The sequence below is a fragment of the Natator depressus genome, chromosome 27 (assembly GCF_965152275.1).
Source record: "Natator depressus isolate rNatDep1 chromosome 27, rNatDep2.hap1, whole genome shotgun sequence".
Classification (NCBI taxonomy): Eukaryota; Metazoa; Chordata; order Testudines; family Cheloniidae; genus Natator; species Natator depressus.
The window spans coordinates 6,443,251-6,468,772 of record NC_134260.1 but is presented as its reverse complement, the minus strand read 5'-3'; the positions used below and the strand labels follow the sequence as shown (position 1 = coordinate 6,468,772).

The following is a 25,522-nucleotide window of genomic DNA, read 5'->3' as shown; positions in this document are numbered from 1 at the left end:
AGCATTTCTTCACATTATTTTAACGGTGATAGGAAATACCATTTAACTGTGTATGAATTTTTTCGGTAATCCCAATCACTGTCAACTGATTACATGAATCTTTCCACGCAGAATTTCCCCTAGATTGTGCAGTTCTGAGTTTGTTATTTCGCCTTGAAAGAAAAAGAATTGATCAGAAACCTAAAAAAACCCTTAAAAAAAAAAGTGCTGTAATCCCCTGCTATTTCAGTACAGGGACCCCCCTGAGCTCTGCAGCCCCAACCAGCAGCACCACCTTCCTTTTCCAGCCCGGGGCCCCCCCACAGCTATGCCAGCAGACCTCTATTCAGACTAAGCAACCCTCCTGCTATTTGAGTTCGGAAGATCCCTAGGGAAGAGGCTGCCAATGCTAACAGTGTTGTTTTGTGTGTGTGATGTACCTAAATGCCCACTGGGGATTAGGATGAGATCAGCACATTCATCTTCATCCTCATCAGGTTTTTCCATACAGATCTTCAAAGCTGAAAGGCTAGTGCATTCGTCCGCTGAGCCACACAGCCACCCCCCCCCCCCGCGTCTGCGTACAAACAAACAGCTCTGAATTGGACAAATCCTCAGGAAATAAGCACAGAGAAAGCCACAACAAAGAAATGGAAGTGGGGCAGTTCCATTATCTGTAAATTGCCCCTCACTGTGGACTATTGTGGCAGATTTTAGACACCACCCAAAATAAACAAAAACCAACCAAAAAGACAAAAACTAAAAAAAACCCCAAGAAAACAGTTTTACAAACACTTAATTTCCAGCTTAAGTGAAATCAACAAATTTTAAACTTCATACAGGTGCCATAATAATTAGAGTAATGAAAATTAGCTATTTCCCATTGTCTTTAGAACAACAAAAATTCAAGCCTCGGAGGCAGAGGGCTAAAATCAAATGTCTCTTACAGGGGCATGCTGTCTCGCTTCAGAGATGTTGACGGCCTCCTTTATGTCCCATTCCTATCAGAGATCACCCCTCAAGGGCTGAATGTCTCTCGCTGTCTCCAGTCATCTGGTATCCCAACTCTGGCAAAGCGTTTGTCGCTGAAGCCAGATGGTGGAGTGGAAAAGCTGAGCTCCATTCCTGGCTTCTTCCCCAGGAAACCCAGGCTTCTCTTATTGCACAGCTCAAAAGCATGAAAGAAGGGTATTGGCCATGCATTGCCTTCCTCCTTCCTAGCTACACTTAACACATGAAACAGGCAACCACAAACTCCCCGGCCATCTGTGTGAAGAAAGGCATGTATTCAGCACGCATTCAATACAGTATGGCAAGACGTTGTCATTTCCCTTTAAAAGACCCAAACATCCAAAATCAAGCCCACCCCACTTTTATCCCAGTCCAAATGAGACAACCAATTCCAAACACAACAGAAAACAAACTAAAAGCTCTGGGTTGTTTCTCCCAAAAAACATGATTGGTCTGAAAGTCAGCAGAGATTAACAGCAGAATGGCTGGTATGGAATGGTCCATGCTGGGGATGGAGGGGAACAGAGAGAGAGAGAGAGAGACTGAGGCTATCAGTTTGGCAGCTCTGCGGCTGGGTACTGGAAGAGGGAGAGCAGTGAGTGTACGGGAATGCTAAACTGTATTATACAGGTTTCAGAGTAGCAGCCGTGTTAGTCTGTATCCGCAAAAAGAAAAGGAGTACTTGTGGCACCTTAGAGACTAACAAATTTATTTGAGCATAAGCTTTTGTGAGCTACAGCTCACGTCATCGGATGCATTCCAGCCACTAGGTGGCGCTATGTGTAAAATACCTTATTTAAATGAACCTCAGTCATATCTGGCAGAGCATTAAAGGATCTTCTGATGAACACATCTGGTATGTATAAGCACACTCTGGTACAGAAGAACATGACCTGGTGACAGGAGTAAAATAAGAACAGAAACAGAAAGAAAACAGCAACAAAGGTTTCAAATAGAAGGAACAAAGCAACAAAGGTTGCAGGATCTCAATGCCCCAGAGAACTTCAGCTTTGACCAACCTTCACAATGGACAGACTAAAAACAATATTTTGCAAGTTTCACATTGCTACCAAGCTCTGCAAGGAAACTGATGATATACAGGTATCTTCTTTAATTTATGCTATGGGGAAACAAGCAGAACATATCTTTAAATCCTTTGACTTTATTGAAGACAAAGATGACCATGAAAGGGTTCTGGCTATGTTTGATGCATACTTTATACCTCAGAGAAATGTGGCTTACAAAAGAGCATTGTTTTCACCAGAGAATTCAAGAACCAGGGGGAAATGTTGAATGCTTTATAAGAGCTCTGCATACAATGGCTGAAAACTGTGATTTTGGAAATGCAAAATATGAAAATATCAGAGACAGGCTAGCTACTGGGTTAACAGATTAAAAACCTTTCACTGCAGCTACAATTGAAGAGAGATTTAACCCTAGCCACAGCTATATAGAGAGCAAAGCATTCTGAGCTGGTGAGACAGCAAAACCCAGAACAAGTTGACAAACTTGAAAAACCTACTGGCTTAGAAACTGTAAAAAGACACTTGAGTGCTAAAAGTCATCATCACAAAACCCCCGAGGCAGGGAGAAAGAACTTCCAGGCTAAGAGGGACAAATTCCAGCCTACATGCACACGGTGTGGACAAAGTCATATCCCAAGAGATGATGCACATCCAACCAGAGGCACACAGTGTAATAAATGTAGGAAATATGGACATTTTCCAGCTATTTGCTGCATCAAAGCAATCAGGGAGGTGACTCATATTACAGACAATCAAGAGCCATGGTTTCTGGGATCTACCACTTGTGATGACACAGAACCTGCTTGGAGAGTGAAACTGAATATTTATAGTAAGACTATTGACTTTAAAATTGATGCAGGAGCTGATGTCACAGTCATCGCACAAGAGACATACAATCACCTTCCACACCTCCCAGAGCTCAGGTCACCTGACACAGCTATGACTAGCCCTGGCAGTATTCTGAACTGCATGAACCAGTTCACCACAGAAACAACATGGCAGCCATGATAGGCCTAGTGAGAAAGGTAAAAGAACTCAATGGAGGATTTGACGATATTGGACTTTTGAGAGGCGATCCAGTATAAATCAACTTAAGAAACAATGCCGAACCATACAGTGTACAAACATCTCGACCAGACAGACCTGGCAAGAGACTAGCTGCAGATTTATGTGAATTCAGAGGACAACATTACCTGGTCATTGTGGACTATTTTTCCAGATATAAAGAAATAATGTACTTGAAAAACAGAACATGTAGCAGGGTTATCGAGGAACTGAAGTGCACTTTTGCTCACTTCAGTATTTCAGGACAACTAGTGATGGACAATGGACCACAATCCACTGCAGCAGAATTTACGTCATTCCAAACAAAATATGATTTTGATCATATTACTAGCATCCCACTTTACCCACAAGTGAATGGAGAGATGAGAGAGCTTTACAGGCAGACAGGAAAGTCCTACAGCAGGAAGATCTATTCACTGCTTTTCTGAGTTACAAATCAGCAACAGCAGCTACTGGACACAGTCCAGCACAATTGCTGATGGGAAGACAACTCACAACTTCTGTTCCAACTTTGGAAAAGAACATATTCCCGAAGTGGCCACACATGAAGAGAGTAGCCAAAGTGGATAAAAAGGCTAAAAGAGCTTATGAACACTTTTACAACAAAGGTCACCCAGAGAGCTGCCAGGTCGAGAACCTGGCAACTGTTCACATCAAATTGGATGGAGAAAAAGGGTGGGCAAGTCCGGCTGCCGTAAAAAAAAAAAAAGAGTTCAGCGCCCAGATCATGTGTGACCGAGACCGACAGTGGAGAGTTCAACAGAAATCGTTGACATCTACGGTTTGTTCCTCAGAAAGAACAATCAACAGAGCAAACTCTGCACATGGCAGATGCAGGAGGACTCCTCAAAGACTCCAAACCTACCATTGCCAGTTGCTGCAACTAACAGCCAGCCAGCTGACCAAGTGTTACGTGTTTGGGTTGTATAATTAGAAGAACAGTATGATTCGGAGGCACTTAGACTGATTTGTACTGAACTTCAAAGACAAAGGGATAGTTTAAATATTGTAAATGTAGGAATGTAGAACTTAATGGGGGTGAAGTCATGGGAATGATCAACTGTTACACTGCTCAGCCACCACACGGCAGTGTGTGTAAAATACCTGATTTAAACGCATGTCAACCATCACTGGCAGAGCATTAAAGGAACGTATAATGAACACATCTGCTGTGTGTAAGGAAGCTCTGTAGCCAGTCCATATCTGGCACAGGAACATTTTTATAGAGTCAGGGGCCTTTCATTCCTTACTCTGAGCTTCCTGTCAGAAATCTGCAATCAGACCAACACTGACCGGGCTGCTTGGTGGCTCAAGTTTCATTGTAGCCTAGCAGCTTTGGGCATAAGCCACTTATTGGCACATGAGACAAAGCGGGTGAGCTCATCTTCCAGTTCTCTAAATCATTCAGGCAAGGTAGAAGTGGCTTTGTTTGAGTCCATGGGAGAGGAGAGATGGGGATGGGGATGGGCAAAGGATTCCGTCTCTGACACCCTAATGGAATAAATATAATTGCACCGTGACATGATGAGAAGTCGCAGGAAAAACGGCAGGCTGGGAATGAAGGCTAAGTGGAAAACCATTCCCTTGCAGCCTCCCCCCCACGCCCCAATCAGACACAGTGCTAGAAGAGAAGGGAGTGCTCACACCTTTGTATCTGGTGGGGGGGATGGGAAAGGAGGGCCTCTGATCTGATCCCAGGGGAGTTAGTGGGATGCCCATGCTGCCGTTGCTGGAGGGAACGTGGGCCGTGGCCATGCTCTGCTAACTGAGAGGGATGCAGTAACCCAGGGAGGTGTGATGGAGATAGCTCAGACCCAGACGCTTGGGGAGGGGTGGGGAACCCTCCCACCTGGATAAGTGGAGGGGGAAGAGTTGGGTTTAGAGACTGCTCACCTGGGAGGAAGTTCTCTCTGGCCACCATCCTGTCTCCTATGTGGCCTCAGGGGAGCCAGTCCAGAGAGCCACATAATGGCCCTAAATGCTCATGGCTATTAGTACCTCAGGGTCGCAGGTGCCTTGGCTCCTGTGTAGGTCTCTGAAACGCTCTAACTGGGTGATGCTCTGCCCTCCCGCTGCAGCCTAGAGACCGCCTTCCCCTGAACTCCCATGGGTGCTGCAAACCCTGCTGACCTCCCAGGGGATGTGAGAGGGAGATGCGGCTGGCCCCCCTGTGTTTGATTTCCTGGTGACAAAAGCCCTCGTTCCACCCCAAACCCTTTTTGGCTCTTCTTCCCTGTCCCAGCCGCAGTGATTCTGCTGTTGTCCTTTGCTGACCTTGTGTATTTGGCGTGGAGATAGTGTGCCTGGTGCTCTCAGCCCCTCCCCCTTCCCCCCAACTCCCCCCATTAGTCTTGCTGTTCGTTCATCTCCATGTCAGACACCAGAATGTTCTTCTCGGCAGATTCACTGGGGCTGGAGGTGGTGCGGCTGTATCGGGCGCTCTCAAAGGCCCCCCGCTCGGAGCTCCGCCGGCGCTTGTACAGGTAGACGGCGAGGGCGATCAAAGCGCACAGCGCTAGTGCGGAGAGGACAACCACAGCAATGGCGGTCGTGTTGTCTGGGAGAGCTGAGGGAGAGGGGAAAAGCACATGAAACCCACACCACTAGGCCCAATCCTGGTCACCGTCTCCACTGAACTGAGGGGAAGCTAAGCACAGCATGGGGAGCGGGCTTGCCCAAGGTCACCACAGCCAGGTCAGTGGCAGAGCAGGGCACAGGACCCAGGTGTCCTGTCTCCGAGTCCTGTGCATCAGCTCCTGCAAACTTTCCCAGACATGTGGGTTAGGCTTCTCTAGCTCATAAGAGGGGTAGGCCAGGGCACTGCAACAGAGACAGCTCCCACGGCTCAGAGGTTGGGAGGTAGGCCCCCAAGGCAGAGGTGGTTCCTGGGAGGGCTGCAGGGGCGTCCTTTTCCATGGTTGTAGTGCCTGGTTCCACTCAACGTGCCGTACCCCTCTCTGCCAACCCGCAGCGCCTGGACGCCCTGGATCCCAACCGCGGATGGAAGCCTTTCCTCTCTGTCTAGGAGAGGCATGACAGGTGCAAGGGAGCAGTGTGCACACACAGTCTCCAGCCACAGAAATCAAGTGTGGCCACTTCACAGGGAAAGCTCTTAACCCAAAGGCGACCCTGGCTAGCCTGCCAAGATATGGGCGCAGCGGCAGATGGCAAACACGGTCACTCCTGCTGGTATTAATAGGAACCAGGCTGCCGGGCCCTGGTACTCCCTTTGTCCCATACAACTCCAGGAGCTGGGGCTGGACAGAACAAGACCTTATGCCCATGTTGATCTGTGACCCTGCTGTGCCACTCACCTGATCGGGAGAAGCTGCTCTCCTCAACTGCAAGGGGAATGAAGAGAGAGACAGATCAGTAACCTGCCAGAGTGTCCTTCCTTCCAGACCCATTACTGCCAGCGGGGAAGGGTGTGTTCCTCCCCTGCCGCCCAACCCTGCCTGCTACAGCTGGGGCAAATGGCTGCTGCAATACAGAATACGTGCCCAATCTACGCATTGCCTCATCTCTCTTCCTGGACTGGCACTCAACCTGGATCCCCCGAGCCCACCCCACACCCACAGAGTCCCTGGCGCCCCCCGAGCCTGCCCCGCACTCGCCGAGACCCTGGCACCCCATGTGCCTGCTCTTCACCCGCCGAGTCCCTGGCTCCCCCTGTGCCTGGGGTGACAGTCCTGTAGGGAGGTAGGTGCTTTCACCTGAAACCCACAATGTGAAGACTCCTTGGCCCAGTGCCAGCGCTGGGTGTAAGCAGACTCCCCAAGCAGCTCAAAGGGGCCCCCATTTGAGTTTTTAGTATGTATTATGGGGTGCCCAAAGTATTCCTATTAGGGATCCCAATGGGCTAGCATTGCCTCTGCCTGGGCCTGATGTTATTTATGTTGCTTCTGAGCCCAGGAAGATCTGCCAGGCCTTTTGGATGCACCAGAGCCCGGCGCAAACGGCCATTTTCACAGGCTAAGAAGCCCGCTGGACCCTGGGGACTCGAAAACTCCAGAATGAGCTGGCTGTCAGAAGGGTACAGACAGGACAAGAGTATGTATCCTAACCCTGAGCTCCGTGCATTGCTCTGCCGATACCAGTCAATCCTCCTCCACGGCCCCGGCTATTCCAACACTGAGTCCTCACCCAGCTCTGCCAATGCCCCTCAATCCTCCTCCACGGCCCCGGCTATTCCAACCCTGGGTCCCCGCCCAGCTCCACCAACGCCCCTCAATCCTTCTCCATGGCCCTGGCTATTCTGACCCTGGGCTCCCACCCAGCTCTGCTGATGCACCTCAGTCCCTATCTGCTATTCCCCACCCACGGCTCTACTATTACAATTCAATCTGACCTGCCGCAGCTCTTACCATGTTAATCCTGCACTTCTCCAGCGCAAAGGCTGGCAATTGCACTGAGCTGCACTCTGGGTGCGGAGGACAAGGTGCTATGAAGTACTATGCCCCCGCCCAAACTCCTCTAACCAGGCTCTGAGGCCAGGTCCCCAGAGACAGAAAATCAATCGGCACCTGAGCCCCAGAGCGATTTACTCTGCCCCGGCAGGCGGTTCTCTTGATCTCAAACTCTTTCTCTGTTTGAAGTGAAAGCCACCAAGCCAAGTCAGCCGGCTCCCTGGGGCCTCTTACCTCGGGGGATCTTACAAATGACCCCCATGGTGACATTAGAGCAGGAGCCCAGGTGCCACACCCCGTTACTGCTCTGGATCCAGTAGCAGCTGTTCTGGCTGAGCATGCTGGGTCCAGTGTCATGCTGGCCCCAGTTGGAATAGTTCATGGCTGTGTTGTCGTGCCAAACCAAGGTGCCTCCTAGGAGAAGGGAAGAAACCATTACAAAGGGCTACAAGGGCAGCCAGAACCTGGCCCAGCTGAGAGCCGCGGGGCTAGTGCCTTGTCAGGACACCTATCTAGTGTCACACGGGAGCAGGCCGCTGCTGCCTTCGTTTTCGATATGACGGAGCAGACTGTTGATTCTACAGTTCCCAGCATCCAATGCTCTATTCTAATGTGAGCAGCAGCTGGCAGAGTCTATAGGTTCCAGCAGGATGAGCTGAGTGGCCTGGCCATGTTGAACATGGGGACTGGTCATCTCCAAAGAGCTATAAGCTGCATTGCAGAGCAATATGGGCTGCCCTTGGCCCATGAGCTGCCCTTTGACAGTGTTGAATCCCAGCACCATATCCAGTGTGGCCTGGAGGTCCTCTTAGATCAGCCCTGAAGGTGATCCAGGCAGGTCAGAGACACTGTCCCAGGCCAAGCTCTCCCTTGGGAGACTGGACTGGGGTTGCAAATGTCCAGCCACTCCTTTGTCTCACTTCCCCTGGGACTGACACAGCAAACCCCTCTACCCCAAAGTGCCTAGAGCTACGCAGGCTACTGCATGCAAAAGACACATCTTCCCCCAGAGAAATGGGTAACAGGATTGGGGCAGGCCTACAAGAGTGCCTGGCTTCCACATGCATGGGCTCTTTGATACGTGCAATTCCCTAGGCACTCATTCGCTGCAGTGCATCGTTGATGACAGTAACACTGAGCCCAGATCTAGCAATTCCCCTCTGTAGATCTCCAAGCACTTCAGCCCAGGAGGGACAGTGCCATTATCCCCATTCGTGCAGACAGAAAAATGGAGGCAAATAATGGAAGAGCTGGGAACAGTGCCGAGATGTCCTGACTCCCAGTCCAGTGCTCCACCCATGGGGCCATGCCGCCTCCTGACACCAGTGATCTGCCGTGAAGTCAGAAGCGCTGCTCCAACCTCTCCAGTTTCTAAAAACGCTGGAGCCAGACAAATCATTCCCCTTGTAACCTGTTTCTTTTACCTTTCGGGTTAAACGTCATCCCCAACCAGGCGCCCTTGGATTGGCTCTCGTAGGCTTGGAGATGCTCCCAAACGAACACGTTCTCTGTCTCATCCTGGATGGACAGCACCGTGCCACCAGCTGCGAAGGAAAAGGCACATCAGAGGAACATTATGGGGCCAGCTGCTCAGAGGAAGGGAAGCGTAGCCTGCGGGTGCTGGATCTTGCTCCAGTGGCACACCTGCTCGCTTTGCTGAGACCTAACAGGAAGGGGCCTTTGTTTAAGTAGATCCAATGCCCAGCAATGGTTCCACAGACAATCAGCAGGGGCGTGCAGAGCCTCAGCTGGTGCAAAATGCCTGGAACGTTCCACGGAGGTCAGAGCTCTGACAATTTACATCTGCTGAGGATCTGCCCCATAGCCCTGTGAGAAGAAGTGATTATTGAAAGGATTGGTTGATCACACACTGAACATATGGAGATTCGGCCTGAGAGTGACTGAAGTGGGGAAGCACCCAGGAGAGAGATACACAAGGGCATTGGGCCAGGAGAAAGGGGGGTGAAGGTTAATTTATACTGACCATGAGGGGCCGCAAGCGCTGGAGTCCGTGGAACTGGCTCTGCATGGGAAGGGGTGGAAGCTGCACTGCTTGAGGTATTTGAAATGAACTGGACAATTCACTGGCAGGCACGTTACAGGGAACAAGTCTGCCTGGGCAGTGGGTGGAGCCCATGATCTAATGGGTCTTAACCATCTTGTATTCCTAGGCTCGCATGGTCGGGCTCGCTGCACTCGAACCTCATTCGTACCTTTCTGGCATCTCTTTATGGCGTCCTTCTGTCCCAGAGTGACCTCCATGTGGAAAGTGTAGCAGTGATTCCTAAAGGGGATCCAGGAGGAATCCTCCACTGACTTGGGACAGCTCCCACTGTAACTCCACTTGTGTGACCGGGGGGACCCTGCAAAGGAGCCGAAGCATAGGTAAGGAGTTTTTCTTTTCCCTGGAGGTCCCCTCTGTGCCCCACCACCACTCCGCGTCTTCCCACCTCTGCTCCCCCACCTCCCTGAGGCCGCTGCCTGCTCGGTGCTCTCTGCCCTCCACCCAATCAGCTAATCGGGGGTGCCACCAAACAGCTGATCAGTGGCACCGCCAAACAGCTGTGGCTGGATCAGAGAGAGCACCCCAAGGGGGAGGGAGGAGGAAGAGACAAAACACCTGTGTCCAGGCAAACATTGCAAGCAGGAGCATTGCTGATGACCCACCAACGCTAGAGTTTAGGTCTTGTCTGTGCCCTGCCTTGCATGGATGGGCAAGGCGGGGGGGCAGGGGGAACGAGCAAGAGAAGACACAGGCCATGTCTGGAACACCTTCCTGCCAGGCCAGCTCCTCTAGGTCCCACAGGGCATCCCATCCCCGTGCAGAGCGGCTGCCACACCATGCGCTCCCTGGATGGATTCCTGCTGCTCAGCCTGCAACCCGCCCAGCCAGGAGCTCAGAAGCCACAGCTTGGCCTGCAAGCAGCATCCCACGGTCTGCAGCTGCCCAGCGGAGCGGCACCCGGGGTGCCCGATGTGTTTCTTCCCCCTGCTCCCCCTGCGTCTCCTCTGTTCCCAGGTGGTCGGCGCACACACCTGTGTTGACCTTGCAGATAGCCCCTTGCAATTTGGTGTCACAACCAGCTGTCCGCCACGTCCCATCCATGTCCATGTAGGAGCAGCCCATGACCTGCTGAGGCTCCCCGTCCTGCCAGTTGACATAGGACAGGCTCTCTTCTGTGAACCACGAATAGCTCCGGCCTCCCTGAAAACCACCAAAAAGGGGGAAGGCTCAGGGGCAGCTCAGAGCACAACCCCTCCCCTCCGCCAGCCCTCGAGGGGACAAGCCCCCCTCTCCTACCTCCTCATTGGCCAGACCGATCCAAAGAGGGGCCCGCAAGCTGCTGATGGCCTGGGTGAGGTAGGCCTGGGTGTAGGGATCTAGTACGCTGGCCAGCGTGGCGTTGCGGGTCTCGCACAGCAGCAGGGCCTCCTGCCACTTCAGGGGTTTCTGCAGGATGCGGTAGGTGCTGTTGAGGTAGGAGAGTGGGGAGCTGGGGGAGGGGGGATAGCTGGTCCGGGATGAGCTCAGAGTTGGGTCTGGGGAAGGAAAGAGACACGGTCAGATCTCTGTCCAGAGTCCCTCTTTGCACTAGTGCGATGCCCCTCGGCACTGCCACAGGGCATCCCATCCCAGTACGGAAGTGGGCCCTGGGGAGCGGTCAGGAACGAGACCATGTGAAAATGCCCCCGTGGGTAACTGTCGCACCAGCTCAGGGCAAAACACGCTGCTGAACGGACAGCAAAATGTCCCACCCCCGGCAGGTGACATCCAGGTCCAGGAGAGAAGGCAGCCACCAGCTGCAGGTTTTTGTTCAAAGCAGGAGCCAGGCTGAGGAGTGTGCATGTGAGCATGGCTTGGGGAATCCCAGCCCGGGGGCACATGCAGAGTCTCACAGTTGTGACTGTTTGGCACATGAGGATCCGGGCCCCAGGGTTGCTGCCCACACGCAGAGCGAGATGTGGGGCAGCTCATGGACTCCGGTGGAGCTGAGTGAGTTGCAAACGCAGCCCAAGTGGGACAGAATGTATTTTGCATCGTGTTAAGGAGACAGGCAGGCACGTGGGAGCTAAGAGGCAGGTTGCTGAGACATGTGGGGAGGGCTGTGGGGCGTTTTGATGCTGAGCGGTCCAGCACCGTGTCAGAGATGGATTTAGCTGGACCTGGCACAGTATTAGAGCTGGGCCCAAAGCCACGGGCTTGGGTCAGGATCTGAAAGCAAGCCTGTCCTACGTTCCAGGGGGTGCATGTTTGGTGCCTGTATTTGGGCTCCAACTAGGGTGACCAGACAGCAAATGTGAAAAATCGGGGCAGGGGTTGGGGGGTAATAGGAGCCTATATAAGAAAAAGACCCAAAAATTGGGACTGTCCCTATAAAATCGGGACATCTGGTCACCCTAGCTCCAACCCAGCCCTGCACAGAGCAACTCAGTGCTCTGGTGTGGCACGCTGAGATACCCCGGGGAGGGGTGTTCTCGAAACGGTGGCTGAGTTTCTTTGCAGCGTATTGTGGGACACGCTCAGCCTGACAGACGTGCCAGCACACGGACAGCCTGGCGCCTGGGTGGCACAGAGGCATCTGCACCGATCCTTTCCCCAGCATCTTGGCTCGCATTACAAGAGAATTGGGACCGTCAGCCCCACAAGTGTGGCTGGCACCAGAGAACCCAGGCAAAGCGCACGCTGCCCAGAGAAGCTGGATGCCGACAGCCGGGCGCAGAGCTGATCTGGCAGCAGGGAAGCCCAGCTGCAGCCAGTGACCCAATAGAGGCAGCACGTAGGGGGCCGTGATGCCAGGTCACCAGGGGCTACGGTTACACAGCTTGTTTCTGACCTGAACCCGCCCCGCCTTCTCTGCAGTAGGTGCCATGGGCAGGGCACCTGCACATGCCCGGTGCTGTCGGCCCCTCTCCCCTACCTATGCTACGCTGGCAGATGTAGCCATGCTTCTCCTCCAGGCAGTTCCTGTCGTCCCAGCGGCCAGTGAAGTGGGGAGGGGAGCCGTGCCAAACCATCGCGCAGTTAGTCTACAAACAGAAGCCAGAGAGGTCAGCGCTGCCTCTGCAAGCCCTGCTCTGCTCGGAGGAGCGGGGGCGGCTGGCCGAGTGGCAAAGGCAGCTGGGCTGTGTGTCCAGGGGTGGGTTTGTTATCATTACGAGTAGTGGTATCCCGAGCCCAGCCCCTGAAACCGTCCCTGGGAGCGGAAAGGATCCTGGCGCCACATTCTGGCTGCTGGCACTGTTACGGCAGCCAAAGCAGGTGGAGAGAGCTGGCTGGCTGGGGAGGGCAGCTCCATGGTGCCCCTCCCAGCATGGCCAGAACATCGCAAAGTCTCTGCTCCCTTCCTGGTGCAGCAGCCACCCGAAGATGCACTAAGCGGTGCCGGGAGCCAAACCAGGCTGCTGCCAGCCTCTGGACTGGGGTGGGGAGAGGAGACGGGAGATAAACCCCAACCCCGCCCCTAGGGCACTAAATGCAGCCAGGGATCCAGCTTGTAGAGTGCTCTTGGGCACACCACTCCTACCTCCAGGACCTTCAGACCCCATTTAACTGCCCTGGCGGCAGCACGGTGAGAGAGACAGGGTAGCTAGAGAGGGACACTGCCCCACCCCACCACCAATGCAGGCTGATCCCTAAGGCGTATTCTCCCCCACTCTGTCCAGTCCCCTTTTTAACCTCCCAAGACGCAGGGCTCCCTCCCCAGACCTGTGGGAGATGGTTCCACAGCCCGACAGCCTCCGCCATCAGGACCCATTTCCCAGGGTCCCATCCATGTTTCCCTTTGCTCATTGTTCATCCCAGATGCCTAGGTACCCACCCTTGCCAGGCTGCTGTCAATGCTCCTCTCCCGGCCTGGGGGTTCGCATCCTTCACAGACTTGCCGATGCTCACCTCTCCATTTTTAGCCATTGTATAGCCAAGTAGAGCTGCCAGGACTGAGTCATCCTATTGGCCAGTGCCCGGAAGATAAAACTTCAGGGCTTCTGCAAACCTCTAACTATTAGGGATCAGGAGGAGACCTCCCTGAGATTATCTATGGGGTTCTTGCTCCTCCCTCTGAAGCTGGCCAGTGTTGGGGATGGGTTACGGGGCTAGCTGGCCCCATGCTGGGCTCCGATCTGGGAATTCCTACGTTCCACCCACACCCCGGCAGCCAGGCTGAAAGCAACAGGCTGGGATAGTCCAGAGAGAAAGGGGCCCAGGGAGTCGCTCACCGGTTTGTCGTTCACTGTGGAGGTGCCGTACCCGGAGGGCTCCCCTGGGGCCCAGTTGACGTATCGGAGAGGTTCCGATTCCACCCACTGGAACTCCTGCTTGGCATCGTGGAGGCCGAGCCAAAGGTTAAAGGTCACATTGGGAAGGATGGATGTTATAAAAGCTGAAAGATGAAAATACAGGGGAAGGAGGGAACCAGCTGATCAGCGGCGGAGTCACGGGGCACTGCCGAAAGCACATGCTCCTGACCCCTCTGTCTTTAGGTTCTGCACCTGGCTGGTCTCAGGGCCACAGGCCGGCTGTTAGACCAAGCTCCTCACAGGCAGCCCTTGGGGTCCTGTGATGCCCTGAAACTGCCCAGCCCTGGCAGAAGAAGAGAGGCCCCAGGGGGAGACCCTACCTTGCTCTAGGTGGTTGGAGATGGTGGCCAGCACAGAGCCCTGGCTCTCACATGCTCGCTTCGCTTCCTGCCACTTCACCTGCTCGGCCTTGTCGTGGCCCTTGATGCTGAAACACTGGGCAAGGCCCGAGGGCAGACAAGAGAGACGTTCAGGAGGCGTTTCCCAGCCCAGCAAGCAATGCACCCACCCGCCTCCCCTTCGCCGCTACACTCACTCCCCTTCCTTGTGCTCCTGGGAACCCATCTGAATTACTAGTTGTCCAGGAGCCCAGTTACAGATCAGAACCCCGATGTGCTGGGTGCTGTACAAACAGAACAAAAATGACCTCCGCCAGTATACCCCCTTACAAACCCGCACACAGAGGCACCTATTCCCCACCTTAACCCCCACCCACATACTGCCCTTCCCCAACTGGCCACAGACATACCTTGTATCCTCCCCACTTACCTACACACACACACACACACACACACACACACACTCACTCCTCTCTCCTACACACACACGCGCGCGCACACACGCACACAAAACTCCCTCTCCTGTCCACGTACCCAATGTAGTATTTCACTTTCCTCAGTCCCACAGCCAGGTCGTGGAAAGCCCCAGCAATGCTGCCCCTAGAGGGTCCTAAACCATCCCTGGGAGATCCTGGGCCCTTTGCACAAGCGCAGGAATATGCAGAAATGTAAGCAGACGCACATGGGGGGGACAGACAAGACAGACGGACATTGCACCTGCAGGCCTCCTGGAATACCTTGTTGATGAACGGGATCCAACCCCATGCGCAGCCACCAGGAACGGGAGTAGGCAGTGGTGGCAGAGAGGGCTTCACAGCAGTGATGTTACTCCGTTTGCAGATATACGGCAGAGCAGTTAGACACTTCTGGTCCCCCCAGTCCTCTTCAGAGAAAAGGAGAGAGCATGCGACTTTCCTCTACGTGGTCCAGGCAGCCAATGGAATGTAACTCCCTTGACTGGAAGGGGCTTTGCTATTGCAATGGCCTTGGTGCCTCCAGCATACCAGCTACCTCGAATATAAACCTCAATTTGGTACATCTGTACCGGATGTGTGCAGAGGGGACGGGTGTGTAGGGGGTGTCTGTCATGTAGGACTCACATGTACAGTCTATGGTGGTTACATGGGACTTGGAGTCAGGACTTGATTTCCAGCTCTGCCAATGACTTACTGGGCAAGACCCAGTCTCCCTGCCCCCAGGGCTGACTCTCAGAGGCACCTAGCACCCGCAGCTCCCATTGACTTCACTGGTGGGTGCTTAGCACCTCTGAGAATCAGGCCCAAGGTATCTCCAGGCTGGGCTCCCAAACAATAGGAGGCCACTTATGAAAATGTTGGTTCCCCCCACCCCCCCATCTCTGTGCCTTAGCTCCCCCATCAGTGAATCGGGGATCATGGTACTGAGCCACCTGGCCGGAGGGGCTGCCAGAGGGGTCACTGACGAGTGCCCGCGGTGCTTTGAGATAGCTGCGCTGATAGTGCGGCCATTCGCCTAACACGTACAAACCTCTCACCTCTGCTGGCTGTCATGTACACGCACTTCTTCTCCTTGCTGATCGGCCGCGGCTTGCCCGGCGCCCAGAAGATGAAGTTCAGGAGGGAGCCGTCGGACCACCTGGGGAAGGCAAGGGCGGGAAGGGTCAGCAGCTGCATGTGGAAGAGGGTGGAAGGCAAAGCGAGTGGGAGACGAGGCTACCAAGCAGGCAGGCTCTCACGCACTCAGAGGAGGGGTCTGAGAAGCAGAATGCCCAGAGCCAGGGGACGGCAGGATTCCTGCAGCGCAGGCTCCTTGCTGGGCAGCTCCCCCTGTGCCCCCTGCTGCTGCCCATTCAGCTGGGTGCACGCACCTGGCGTGTGCCGCTTATAATCAAGAGGGTGGGCTTCAAAGCAGCCAGTGCTGTGGAACAGCTGAGGAATAATTCTGCTCCCATCCAAGCCCAGGGGAGCCTGGTCACTGACTGCCATGGAGATGGGACCAGGAGCGAGGGTTGTGCAGGTACCGCTACTGCCCCCTGCTGGTGGCACAGGCAGACCTGCTCAAGCATGTGGCTGGAGCATCCATTCCACTCCCAGGTCAGGCACCACCCAGTGCAGACCCCCTGCCCAGGGGAGCTCCCAGACTAATGTTAGACAAGACGTGTCCAGTGAGAGCAGAGCGGGGAAGGGGAGTAGGGGTGGAGACTCTGTGTTTACACCGTGAAGGCTCATGCATAGCACCACAGACCACCTGGGCGAATTCTGACTCCTGGGGCAGAAGGTTTAATACCCCATCAACTGAGTGCAGCCCACACCTGCTCAGCATGGCACACGGGCCCTCTTCTAACAGTGGTTTAATTTCCTGCAGAGCTCGATGAGCCTGCCATAGGCTTAGCCAACGGAGGCTGGCTGTTTAGCTCAGCAGCAGAGGCTCCTGCTTCAAGACACAGGTGTGATGCCCAGGGCCGATGGCCCACCCGGGGCGCGGCACTGCTCTTGCTGTAAAGAAACTCGCAGCAGCAGCTGCTCGAAGGCGTGTTGCAGCCTGCCTGGGGGTGCTGATGGGAGCACAGCAACGGCGCTCTGACCAAGCAGGGTTGGTGTGGACGAAGGCGGGGGGCGAGAAAGATCTGAATACAAGCAGAGGAGGAGGTAGCCAGGCTTGCTTTCCTCATGACTGGAGCTGGCTTTTCAGCGTTGGCCACTTTGCTCTCTGGGCTGGAGAGGCTCCGCGCTCAGTCTCCAGGGGGGAGGCAGCTTTTCTAGACTACTCTTCAGGGAGTGAGCCAGGAGCCGCCTTTCTGCTCTCCCAGACTCACATGCAATTCTCGCTGAAGTCAGCAGGGGGGGCAGGTGTCTACCTGAGGGCAGAATGTTGACACACCCGCCCCCCTCCTCCTCCAGCTAAGGCATTTCCAGCTGGGATGAGCTGAGGAGTCCCAAGCCCTGCCCCAGTGTCCTCACCACAGCTGGAATTTAACGTGGGCTTGCTGGTTGGATTTGCACTGAAACACAATCCTTTTTACAGGAGAGAAGGAGAGCAGGATGCATGGGGAAAGAGGGGGGGAGAGACTCACTTGAATCGCCCGTCGTTTTCGTAGGTGTGCAGCCCGATCCACCAGTGCTGCTCCTGGCCCCTGGAGAACTGGGGAATCCAAACATGGGGCACGTCAGCATCACAGACAGAGCCGAGAGAAGAGCAAATCCAGCAGGGCCCCATTCACTTATTGCCTTCTCCGCTGGGGCCTACAGGAGCTGCCTGAGCCCAGCCCGCAGTGTGGGCTGCGGCCAACAGTTTCCCCAGGCTTAGAACCTAGCACAGGTGCCCCATGGCTATTGCAGGCTAGCTGGGTGATGAGCTGTGTCCGGCCTCCCCTTCCCTCCCAGACCCTGCAGTGCCTTCCTCAAAAGGGGAAGATGCTCAGTACCCACCCACCCTCCTCCTCCTTCTTCCTTCTCTTCATACAGCAGCTTGGGAGGACCAATAAGATGCTTTTGCTGGGGCCAGTCAGTGGCTTCATGCACTAGCCCGTGCAATGCACCACAGCCCTAAGACCAAGCCAGAATCAAACTCTGCTCTCAGTTACACAGGTAAATCCAGTAACTCTGCTGGCGTCAGCTGATGCCCTGTGAAATTACACCATTGAAACCCTGCTCTGGCTTTAATGATGGGAAGGGAACATTTTCCACAACTGTGCAGACCTGCTTCCCGCTGAACAACAGGGCTCAGTGGCACGCAGTTGTCCGACAATGACCCAAGGATGCCCCATGCTTGGCTACATTCTCCTACCTTCTTCAGGCTCTGGCCCAAAAAATCCAGCTCGGCTTGGTTATGAACAGACACCAGTTCAGCTTGAAACCAGGTGCAGATCCGCTGAGCCTGCACCCAGGTCGAGTGATGCTCAAAGAATTTGTATTCTGCGTCCTGATATTTCACCCACTCTTTGCTGCCTGTGGACACAGAAGCACAGACAAGATGAGGCTGTGCATAGTGATGCTGGCTCAGCTGGCGGGCAGGCAGCCGGGCAAAACAGTGACAGAGAGAGGAGAGAATCTGCTCTTACAGTAACAGGCCTATCAGCAGCCCTCTGTGCAGCTTCCTTTGCATCTGTCACCCTTGCCACAGGTTCTGGAATGCAACCAGCAAGGGGGTCTCCCTTTGGCAAGCTGGAGACATTTTAGTGCTGGGAGAACCTGACCGCAGCAATGAACAGTGGAGCATATGCTGTGCGAGCTCCCCCGATGCAGCTCTACCAGTGCCCCTCACACCTGATCTGCCGTCCCTCCTGCTGTTCCAGCTCTGGGATCTTCCACAGCACTGTTCAGGCCCCTCAATCCTGATCTCCAGCATCCTGCGTTAGTCCACTCCTGGCCCTTCTCCCCCAGCTCGGCTGTTGGCCCTCCAGCCGGAGCTACTGTCCTATTGCAGTCTTGCCTTCACCACTCCCTTCTCAGTTCTGCCAATTTCCCTTATTTCTGACCGGCAGTGGTCTCTGCTGCTCTAGACTCAGGCCCCCCAGCAGCATGGCTCTGCCGATGCACTTCAGTCCCGCCCCGCGGCGTGCCCTGCTATTCCAGCCCTCCCCCTTGCCGCCCTGCTCCGCTGATTCTGCGCTGCTCTTCCGCCCCCTCTGCACCGCTGGGGTTCTGGGGCAGAGCGCTCTAAGCAAGTCTTGCTGCATGGTGATCGGGTCATGCTGACAAAGGCATGTTCGGGGCGAGGGGGAGGGCAAATGCCTCACACTTTGGCTCCTCCCTTGCACTTCAATCTGGGGCTCACAGGGTGGGTGGTTAGCCCACGGCTCCCATGTTCCTGGGCACAGAACAAGCCCGAGGGTGCCCTGGGTTGCTCTCCAATGGGATCAATGCATGTTTGTGGCTGAGGGCATTTATCCACCAGCACCATCCCTGGTTCTGGCACTGCGCGGCTGCTGGCCCTTACTGAACGGCAGTGACATCCAGGCCAAGGCTGAGCAAACCCTTAGGGGCGGGTCAAAATCTGCGGGGGGGGAGCAGCGCACTCCTCTGACAGACAAAGCTCTCCGTGCATTCCACGGGAGTTCGCCTGCAGAAGGAAGGCCGGGCTCTGTGTTGTCCTTGTTACACCATCAGCACAGCTGTGCCCATGTGGTGCCTGGCCAGTTTGGGAAGGACGACAACACCCCTTGCTCTGGGCACCTCAGGATTGTACAATGGCCCCTCCAGAGACACACCCAAATATTTAGCCTCTTTCCAAATTCTGCATTCTAGCTTTCCAGCCCAGTAACCCTTGGGGACAACTGTACCCCGTGCCTTGAGAAGAGCTGCCTGCTTGGCTTAGTAATTCTGTCACTTTGGGTTATGGCCAAGAGCCCTCCCTCTCTGCCACTGATGAGACTGTGGTGCCCAGCAGACCAAATTCACTCCTGGTACAAGTGGGAGAATTCTAGTGACTTCCCTAGGGTTGCGCCTGCTTACACGATGGGTGAATTTTGTCCATCGGACATCCAGCTCTCTTTGCTGAGACATCCGTCCATTTCACCCACAACCTGCTTGTTTCATTAATGGCATTTGCAAAACTTTACATACAGTTTGGAGAAAGACTAGTCTTGTGGCTGGAATGCAGGTCTGGGAGCCAGGACTCCTAGGTCCTTGTGTGATGCTGAGCACGTCACACTGCTGCTGTGTGCCTCGGTTTCCCCCTCTGTAAAACGGGGCCAGCAATACTGACTGAGCTCCGATGGGGTTTCTGAGGCTTTGCTCATTAATGTTGTTGGGTGGGAGGCACCATGGAAGGACAGACACGTCCACACAGTGGAGACAGATGCTTCACTGGACAGGCACTCAGTCATACAAGGTGGATGCAAACAGGGGAGATGCGCACAAGAGGCAGACTCTCCCCAGACACACGCACACGCCACAAGATGCACACACACAACACATGCTCTCAGGATGCGGGTATGCTCATCGGGGGAGGCAGACAGCAGCGGATGTGCAGGGACTCCAGTGCATAGGAAAACCTCCAGGAGATGATTCAATAACACACCTTGGGTGGGGATCTCTGGCTCCTTCACATCAGCACCTGTTCAAACACAGAGAAGAAGGGGGATGAGGGAGGGATGAGCAATGCTCCTGAATTCAGCTCAGCTCCTGCCTGTGGGCCTCAGACGCTTTCTCCCTTTATGTTCAGGGCTGCGCCACGTCTGAAGAATCCACTCAGACTGATTTCAATTAAATAAAAGTGACTTCCCAAGCCAAGTGGTTTTGGCTGGCAGCAGCTTCCTCTGGCTTTCATACCAGTTCTGAATTATGGATCACCTGCTTCTGGAGCCTGCTGACATTCTCGCGCTCTGCTGTCCAGGACCAGAGGGGGGGATGCATATGGATAATGACTTCTAATCCCGGGGATATCAGAGCACTGCAGCAGCTGTTGGCACACGCAGGGAGTCTGCGGTGATGGGAGGGAGAAGGGGAATCTTTATTTCATGAAGTTGGAGCTGGTGAAAGGTGCGGGAGGGACGCCCCCCTGTGAATCCACAGGGCAAGCATTGCATGGACAACAGCAGCAGCAGCTTCACACAGCCACTGCCTGCAACCCTGACTGGGAGTCACGCCGGCCAGAATTCAAAAGCAATCAGCACTCCCAGCTGTGGCTAGTTTTTCCCAATTGCTCGGCACCCAGCATGCTGAGACCTTATGAAAAATCTGGCCATAAACCACACCATGGGCGGGGGGCTGAAGGGCGGTGCTGGGGGTTGAGGACTTGGGGGGAAATCTACCCCTCATTTGGGTGCCTAAAAGTGAACTGAGCTCTTTGGAAAATTTGTCCCTTGGTGTCTATTGGAGATTTGAGCAATTTAGCAAGTAGACAGAGGCTCACGACACTTTTTGAAGACAGGCCACTGAGGAGCTCTCAGATTGCTGGTAATGACTTTGGGCCAGTGCCAACCTGCCCTGGAGTGCAAGCCAGACTCCAAACACGAAAGACTCCAAGTGCCAGACTCAGTCCCCTCAGCCAGCCAGCTCCCTGCGAATCGACCAAGGGTTTCAGTTTTTGCTCTGGCAACAGTGTCCTCAGAAGCCCCCAGATTTGCTATTCTGTCTGAAGGGGCATGAAGCACTGGGAAGATGGAAGTGATAGAAGTGCATCAAGCAAGACCGTCCCCTCTGCTCTCTAAGGGTTTTGCGGATGTGTATAAATAAACCACTCAAGCACCGCTCTAGTGGTTTACAACAGCATCAGGAACCTTCAGGAACAATTCAGCCTTAAAGGCAGAGGGCAGAGAAGTTGTGTGCCTGTGCACATGTGTATTTAGAACATCGATCTACACATGCACGCCCCCCGACACACACAATGCATCTGCTATAAACAGCACTAAAAAATAATAATAATTAAGCTTAGAAATGTTTTGTAATCGCTTAAATCTCATTTATCTGTAAGCTTCCGTCCGCCCCAAACGCCCCAACAAGCTCAGACATTAGCCCTTCAGGGCAACTAAGCTCACAGTAAATTTCAAGCTTCAGTTACCTTTGCTAGAGGGGTCTCAAAAAATAGGGCTCAGATTCTTCCATTAGCAATGGGAGAAATGGATTATTTTCCATCTTGCTGCAGCTCCAACAGTGGAAGGGATTTGGCTCAAAAAAGAAAAATCATCTTTATGCCGAAGCCAAATCTGACCCATGCCAGCCCCAGAGGTGAACATTTCAGAGCGATACAAGCATGTGAGCACTGAGAGGAGGGGGTAGGTGGGGGGGTTTACAATGGAAATAGTTTTACAGCCTTACTGTAATGACGCTGACCACATCCCAACTCCTGTAATTATATGCATGCCTGCTGCAACTGGCCTCAATATCTCTGTGCCCCTCAGGACCCCATCAGGAAAATGGGGATAGCACCACCTTTCCTCCCAGGGGCGTTGTGACATTTGTGAATCACTCAGACATGGTGCTGCTGCGTGTCACAGAAAAGCCCAGGAGGAAATTAACAATTCTGTATTCAGAGCAGAGTTTGGATGGTGTGCAACAAATGATGGGAGGCGGTGTAGCCTAGTGGATGGGACTGGGACTCAGGAGACTGGGTTCAATTCCTGGCTCTGCCACTACTTTGCTGGGTGACCTTGGGCAAGTTACCACCCTGCCCTGTGCCTCAGTTTCCCCATCTGAAAAATGGGGATAACAATTCTGACCTCCTTTGTAAAGCGCTCTGCGATCAGTGGGTGAAAAGCACTAGATAAGAGATACAGTGTTTATTACTGTTATTAAATAAGGCTTGAGGCCACACACTGAACGATCAGGTTAAAAATTAATACTGAAGAGCTGCTCATGCAGTGAGCACTATCCTGTACACTGAATGCAGCAGGGCCCCGTGGAAAACGAAGCACACGACCACGTAATTAAAGACTGTTTCATAATGCATATACATAATGGGGCTGAATTAAGATTATACAGGAAACCTTAACTCTAGAATTTCCTAACTTGGGAACGCTTTTTTTTTTTTTGCAGTGCAATGTATATTTCAGAAAACTTAACCTCTCCTCACTGGTTGTGTGCTGCGAGTTTCAGGAGGCTACACTATATTCTTCATACAAACCACCAGACTGAATCCCTGCTTTAAGCAAGAAACTCAATGGAACCTTAAACGACTGAGTCATAACCAATTCCTCCGTATTTCAAAGCCTACCCAATGATTTGGTCCAAAACTCCTTCACAGCTTTGAAAATTTCAGCCATCGTATACAAATGGACAAAGGATCTGTCTTCACTTCCTGTCCCAAACTGTCATGTGGGCTCACTATGATTAAAAACGGTTACAGCGATGGACAGCCAACATTTTAACAAAGGACTCCCACAAAATGACGCCGCGCCTGTCAGCAACCCTGCCTCTGAGCATGGTCATGCGCACATCAGAGGAATGAATTCATTGGTTTTCCCATTTAAACAAAATTACCTTCTCATAAAAAATAACCCGAACCACTTGGCAAACAAACTTAAGTGTATTTGCTGAAAATATTTAGATTCCGCTCCTTAAGCCCGTCAGTGTGTTGATAGTACTGTGGGGGGGAGGGGGGCGGGTCAGCGTGTGTAATTTGAAGAGTGTGCACATCTGTGTGTGTAGAGCTTTCAGGGGAGCCTTGGTGGGTGGAGATTTCCTCCCCCAGGAATTTTTCAAAAACATCTGCAGTTTGGTGCTATTCCATTCTACCCAGGTTCCTGTCCCACCCCTTCACCGTAGTTTCTGAGTGACTCCTGGTCAGGCTTCGAGCGACGTGACTGACATCTGTCACGTGTGTTCCATCTTCTCGCTCATCCTCTCTCTCACTGTGTGGGGCAGTGCAGTGTTTTGGGCGGGTTGTTTGGGGGGTTTCCCTTCTCTCCTCAACCTGGTGCATTGCGAAGGCAGAACATTTCCTCCTCAAATGTAGCTACTCAGTGATTCTCTAACTCTTGTACTGGTGACCCCTTTCCCACAGCAAGCCTCTGAATGCGACCCCCCCTTATCAATTAAAAACACTTTTTTTTATAGATTTAACACCATTTTAAATGCTGGAGGCAAAGTAGGGTTTGGGGTGGAGGCTGACGGCTTGCGACCCCCCTCCATAATAACCTCACGACCCCCTAGGGGTCCCAACTCCAGTGTGAGAACCCTGGTATAGATGCTCCCCAGCAAGACGTCAGCTCTGGCCAGGAAGACTTAGGGTATGTCTACACTGCAAAAAAAAAAAAAAAAAAAAAAAAAGGCGGGGGGTTGACTCTGGTTAACTGACTCCGGTTAAACCCGCAGTGAAGACACAGCAAGGTGGGTTAGCTGGGTGAGTTCGGCCCCAGGCTCCTGTCCAGGCTTTAAGTTGAGCTGCTAAGTCACCCTTTCTTCACTGCTACTTTAATGCAAGAACACCCTTATTTTTGCAGTGCTGACAAAGCCTTGGTTACATCCAGAAAGAGGCGGCTCCATCTCAGGCAGGGAAAACTCCCTGCACTGCCTTGGTGGCAGACTCCAAACGATCAGCCCGAGAGCCCCCAGCAGTGATCCCTTCAGATCCCTTCCCTATCACACCGGAGCACTGGGAGGCTGAATTAGCCCACGTCTGTGCAGTGCTCCGAGAGCAGTGGACGGAATGCATTGCACTCTCCCTGTTTGCACTGCCTCCGCCCTGTGCCCTTCTCCCAGTTACCTTTGGGCAGTTTGCAGATCCAGTCCAGCTGTGAGTCACACTGCATGGGCATCCACTGCAAGGACGCCAGGTCCAGCACTGCACAGTTACGGATGTCGTCATCATCATGGTTGCTGCGGTCAAAGTTGTGGTAGAAAAACTGGGAGCCAGGAAAGATGGGCAGAGTTAGAGCCTGCAAACCTGTGGAACTGGAGTCACCACACTGGGCTGGACAATTAGCCCTTGTCATCCGGTCTCCTGGTGCAACGGATCTGAGTGTTGATCCATCTACAGCACTATGGCATTCTGACTCAGAGTACAGCCCGATGCTTCAGATGTAAGCAAACCCCTCCCATAATGCACCCAGCCAGCTGTGCAGTGCTGTACCCCCACAGTGCCCAGCTAATCCCAGCAGCAGCACAAGAACTGTTTGCCCCATTTCAGCCTCATTCCCTCTGCCCTACACCTTGGGAAGTCATTTGCATCTGTGCAAAAGTGGGTGTGAAAAGTTCCCGGTCAGGACAGTTGTGCTTTCCATCCATTTTGCACACACGGTGCAGGGCACAGAGGAATGGGATCTCAAGCACTAATATGGGTCAAAAAATTATCCAGCCCTTTTTCTAAGATGTGGCCACAGTAGCTGTCCTATGGTGGAATCAGTCAGCTGGGAGCAGGGACTCCTGTGTGTTTATCTCTTTCAAAGCCCAGTGCTCCAGTCACTGCGCTGTAGACATGAAGGATTAGGCCAGTGGTTTTTAACCTGGGATCCACAGATTATGCCAAAGATTTCCAAAAGGGTCCGCACCTCCGTTCAACATTTTTTAGGGGTCCACAAAAGGTTGAAAACCACTGGATTAGGTAAAAAGAAAGTCAAACCACTATGGTCTCTCCATGATGCCTTTCAGACATTGCACCAGTCTGCCTCTGATGGCTATCCAGCCAGCCAGTCAGTCAGGAGGAAGGGAAGAGTCCCAGGGACTTTGCCAAAGAGACAACGGGACAACCCTGAAGCCTTACCAGTATTATCCTCTCTCAATAAAACAGCTTTCAGTGCCCAGGGGGATGTCTGAGCGATCATCCCAGGGAGACATGGACGAGGTGCTGGCCACTTGTGGTTAGTAAAAAGCTCACAGCTCATTTTGCAAGTCGGAGGATCAGATCCTCAGCAGGTGCAAATCGGCAAACCTCATTAACGTCAATAGAGTAACACCTGCTTGCACCAGTTCTGGATCTGTTATGTGGTGCCCTGACCAAATTCCAAATGGGTAATTGTCACCTTCTGCCTCCCTAAAATTCC

The 25,522-nt window shown here is 53.3% G+C and overlaps 1 protein-coding gene across 1 annotated transcript in view; it reads right to left on the bottom strand.

Moving 5' to 3' along the window:
* Positions 1 to 1,235: 1,235 nt before the first annotated feature.
* The window catches only part of MRC2 (mannose receptor C-type 2), a 96,483-nt gene continuing 72,196 nt past the window's right edge, over positions 1,236 to 25,522 (bottom strand). Inside the window, exons 15-31 of the mRNA XM_074940687.1 lie at positions 24,247 to 24,385; positions 20,122 to 20,157; positions 17,887 to 18,047; positions 17,174 to 17,241; positions 15,635 to 15,735; positions 14,859 to 15,004; positions 14,104 to 14,218; positions 13,703 to 13,866; positions 12,406 to 12,514; positions 10,788 to 11,026; positions 10,523 to 10,691; positions 9,700 to 9,849; positions 8,911 to 9,030; positions 7,721 to 7,900; positions 6,395 to 6,421; positions 5,423 to 5,646; positions 1,236 to 1,246 (exon numbers count right to left, since the gene is read on the bottom strand). Coding sequence (XP_074796788.1) covers positions 5,426 to 5,646; positions 6,395 to 6,421; positions 7,721 to 7,900; positions 8,911 to 9,030; positions 9,700 to 9,849; positions 10,523 to 10,691; positions 10,788 to 11,026; positions 12,406 to 12,514; positions 13,703 to 13,866; positions 14,104 to 14,218; positions 14,859 to 15,004; positions 15,635 to 15,735; positions 17,174 to 17,241; positions 17,887 to 18,047; positions 20,122 to 20,157; positions 24,247 to 24,385 — 2,145 coding nt within the window. The 3' untranslated portion in view covers positions 1,236 to 1,246; positions 5,423 to 5,425. The remainder of the gene's footprint in view (positions 1,247 to 5,422; positions 5,647 to 6,394; positions 6,422 to 7,720; positions 7,901 to 8,910; positions 9,031 to 9,699; positions 9,850 to 10,522; positions 10,692 to 10,787; positions 11,027 to 12,405; positions 12,515 to 13,702; positions 13,867 to 14,103; positions 14,219 to 14,858; positions 15,005 to 15,634; positions 15,736 to 17,173; positions 17,242 to 17,886; positions 18,048 to 20,121; positions 20,158 to 24,246; positions 24,386 to 25,522) is intronic.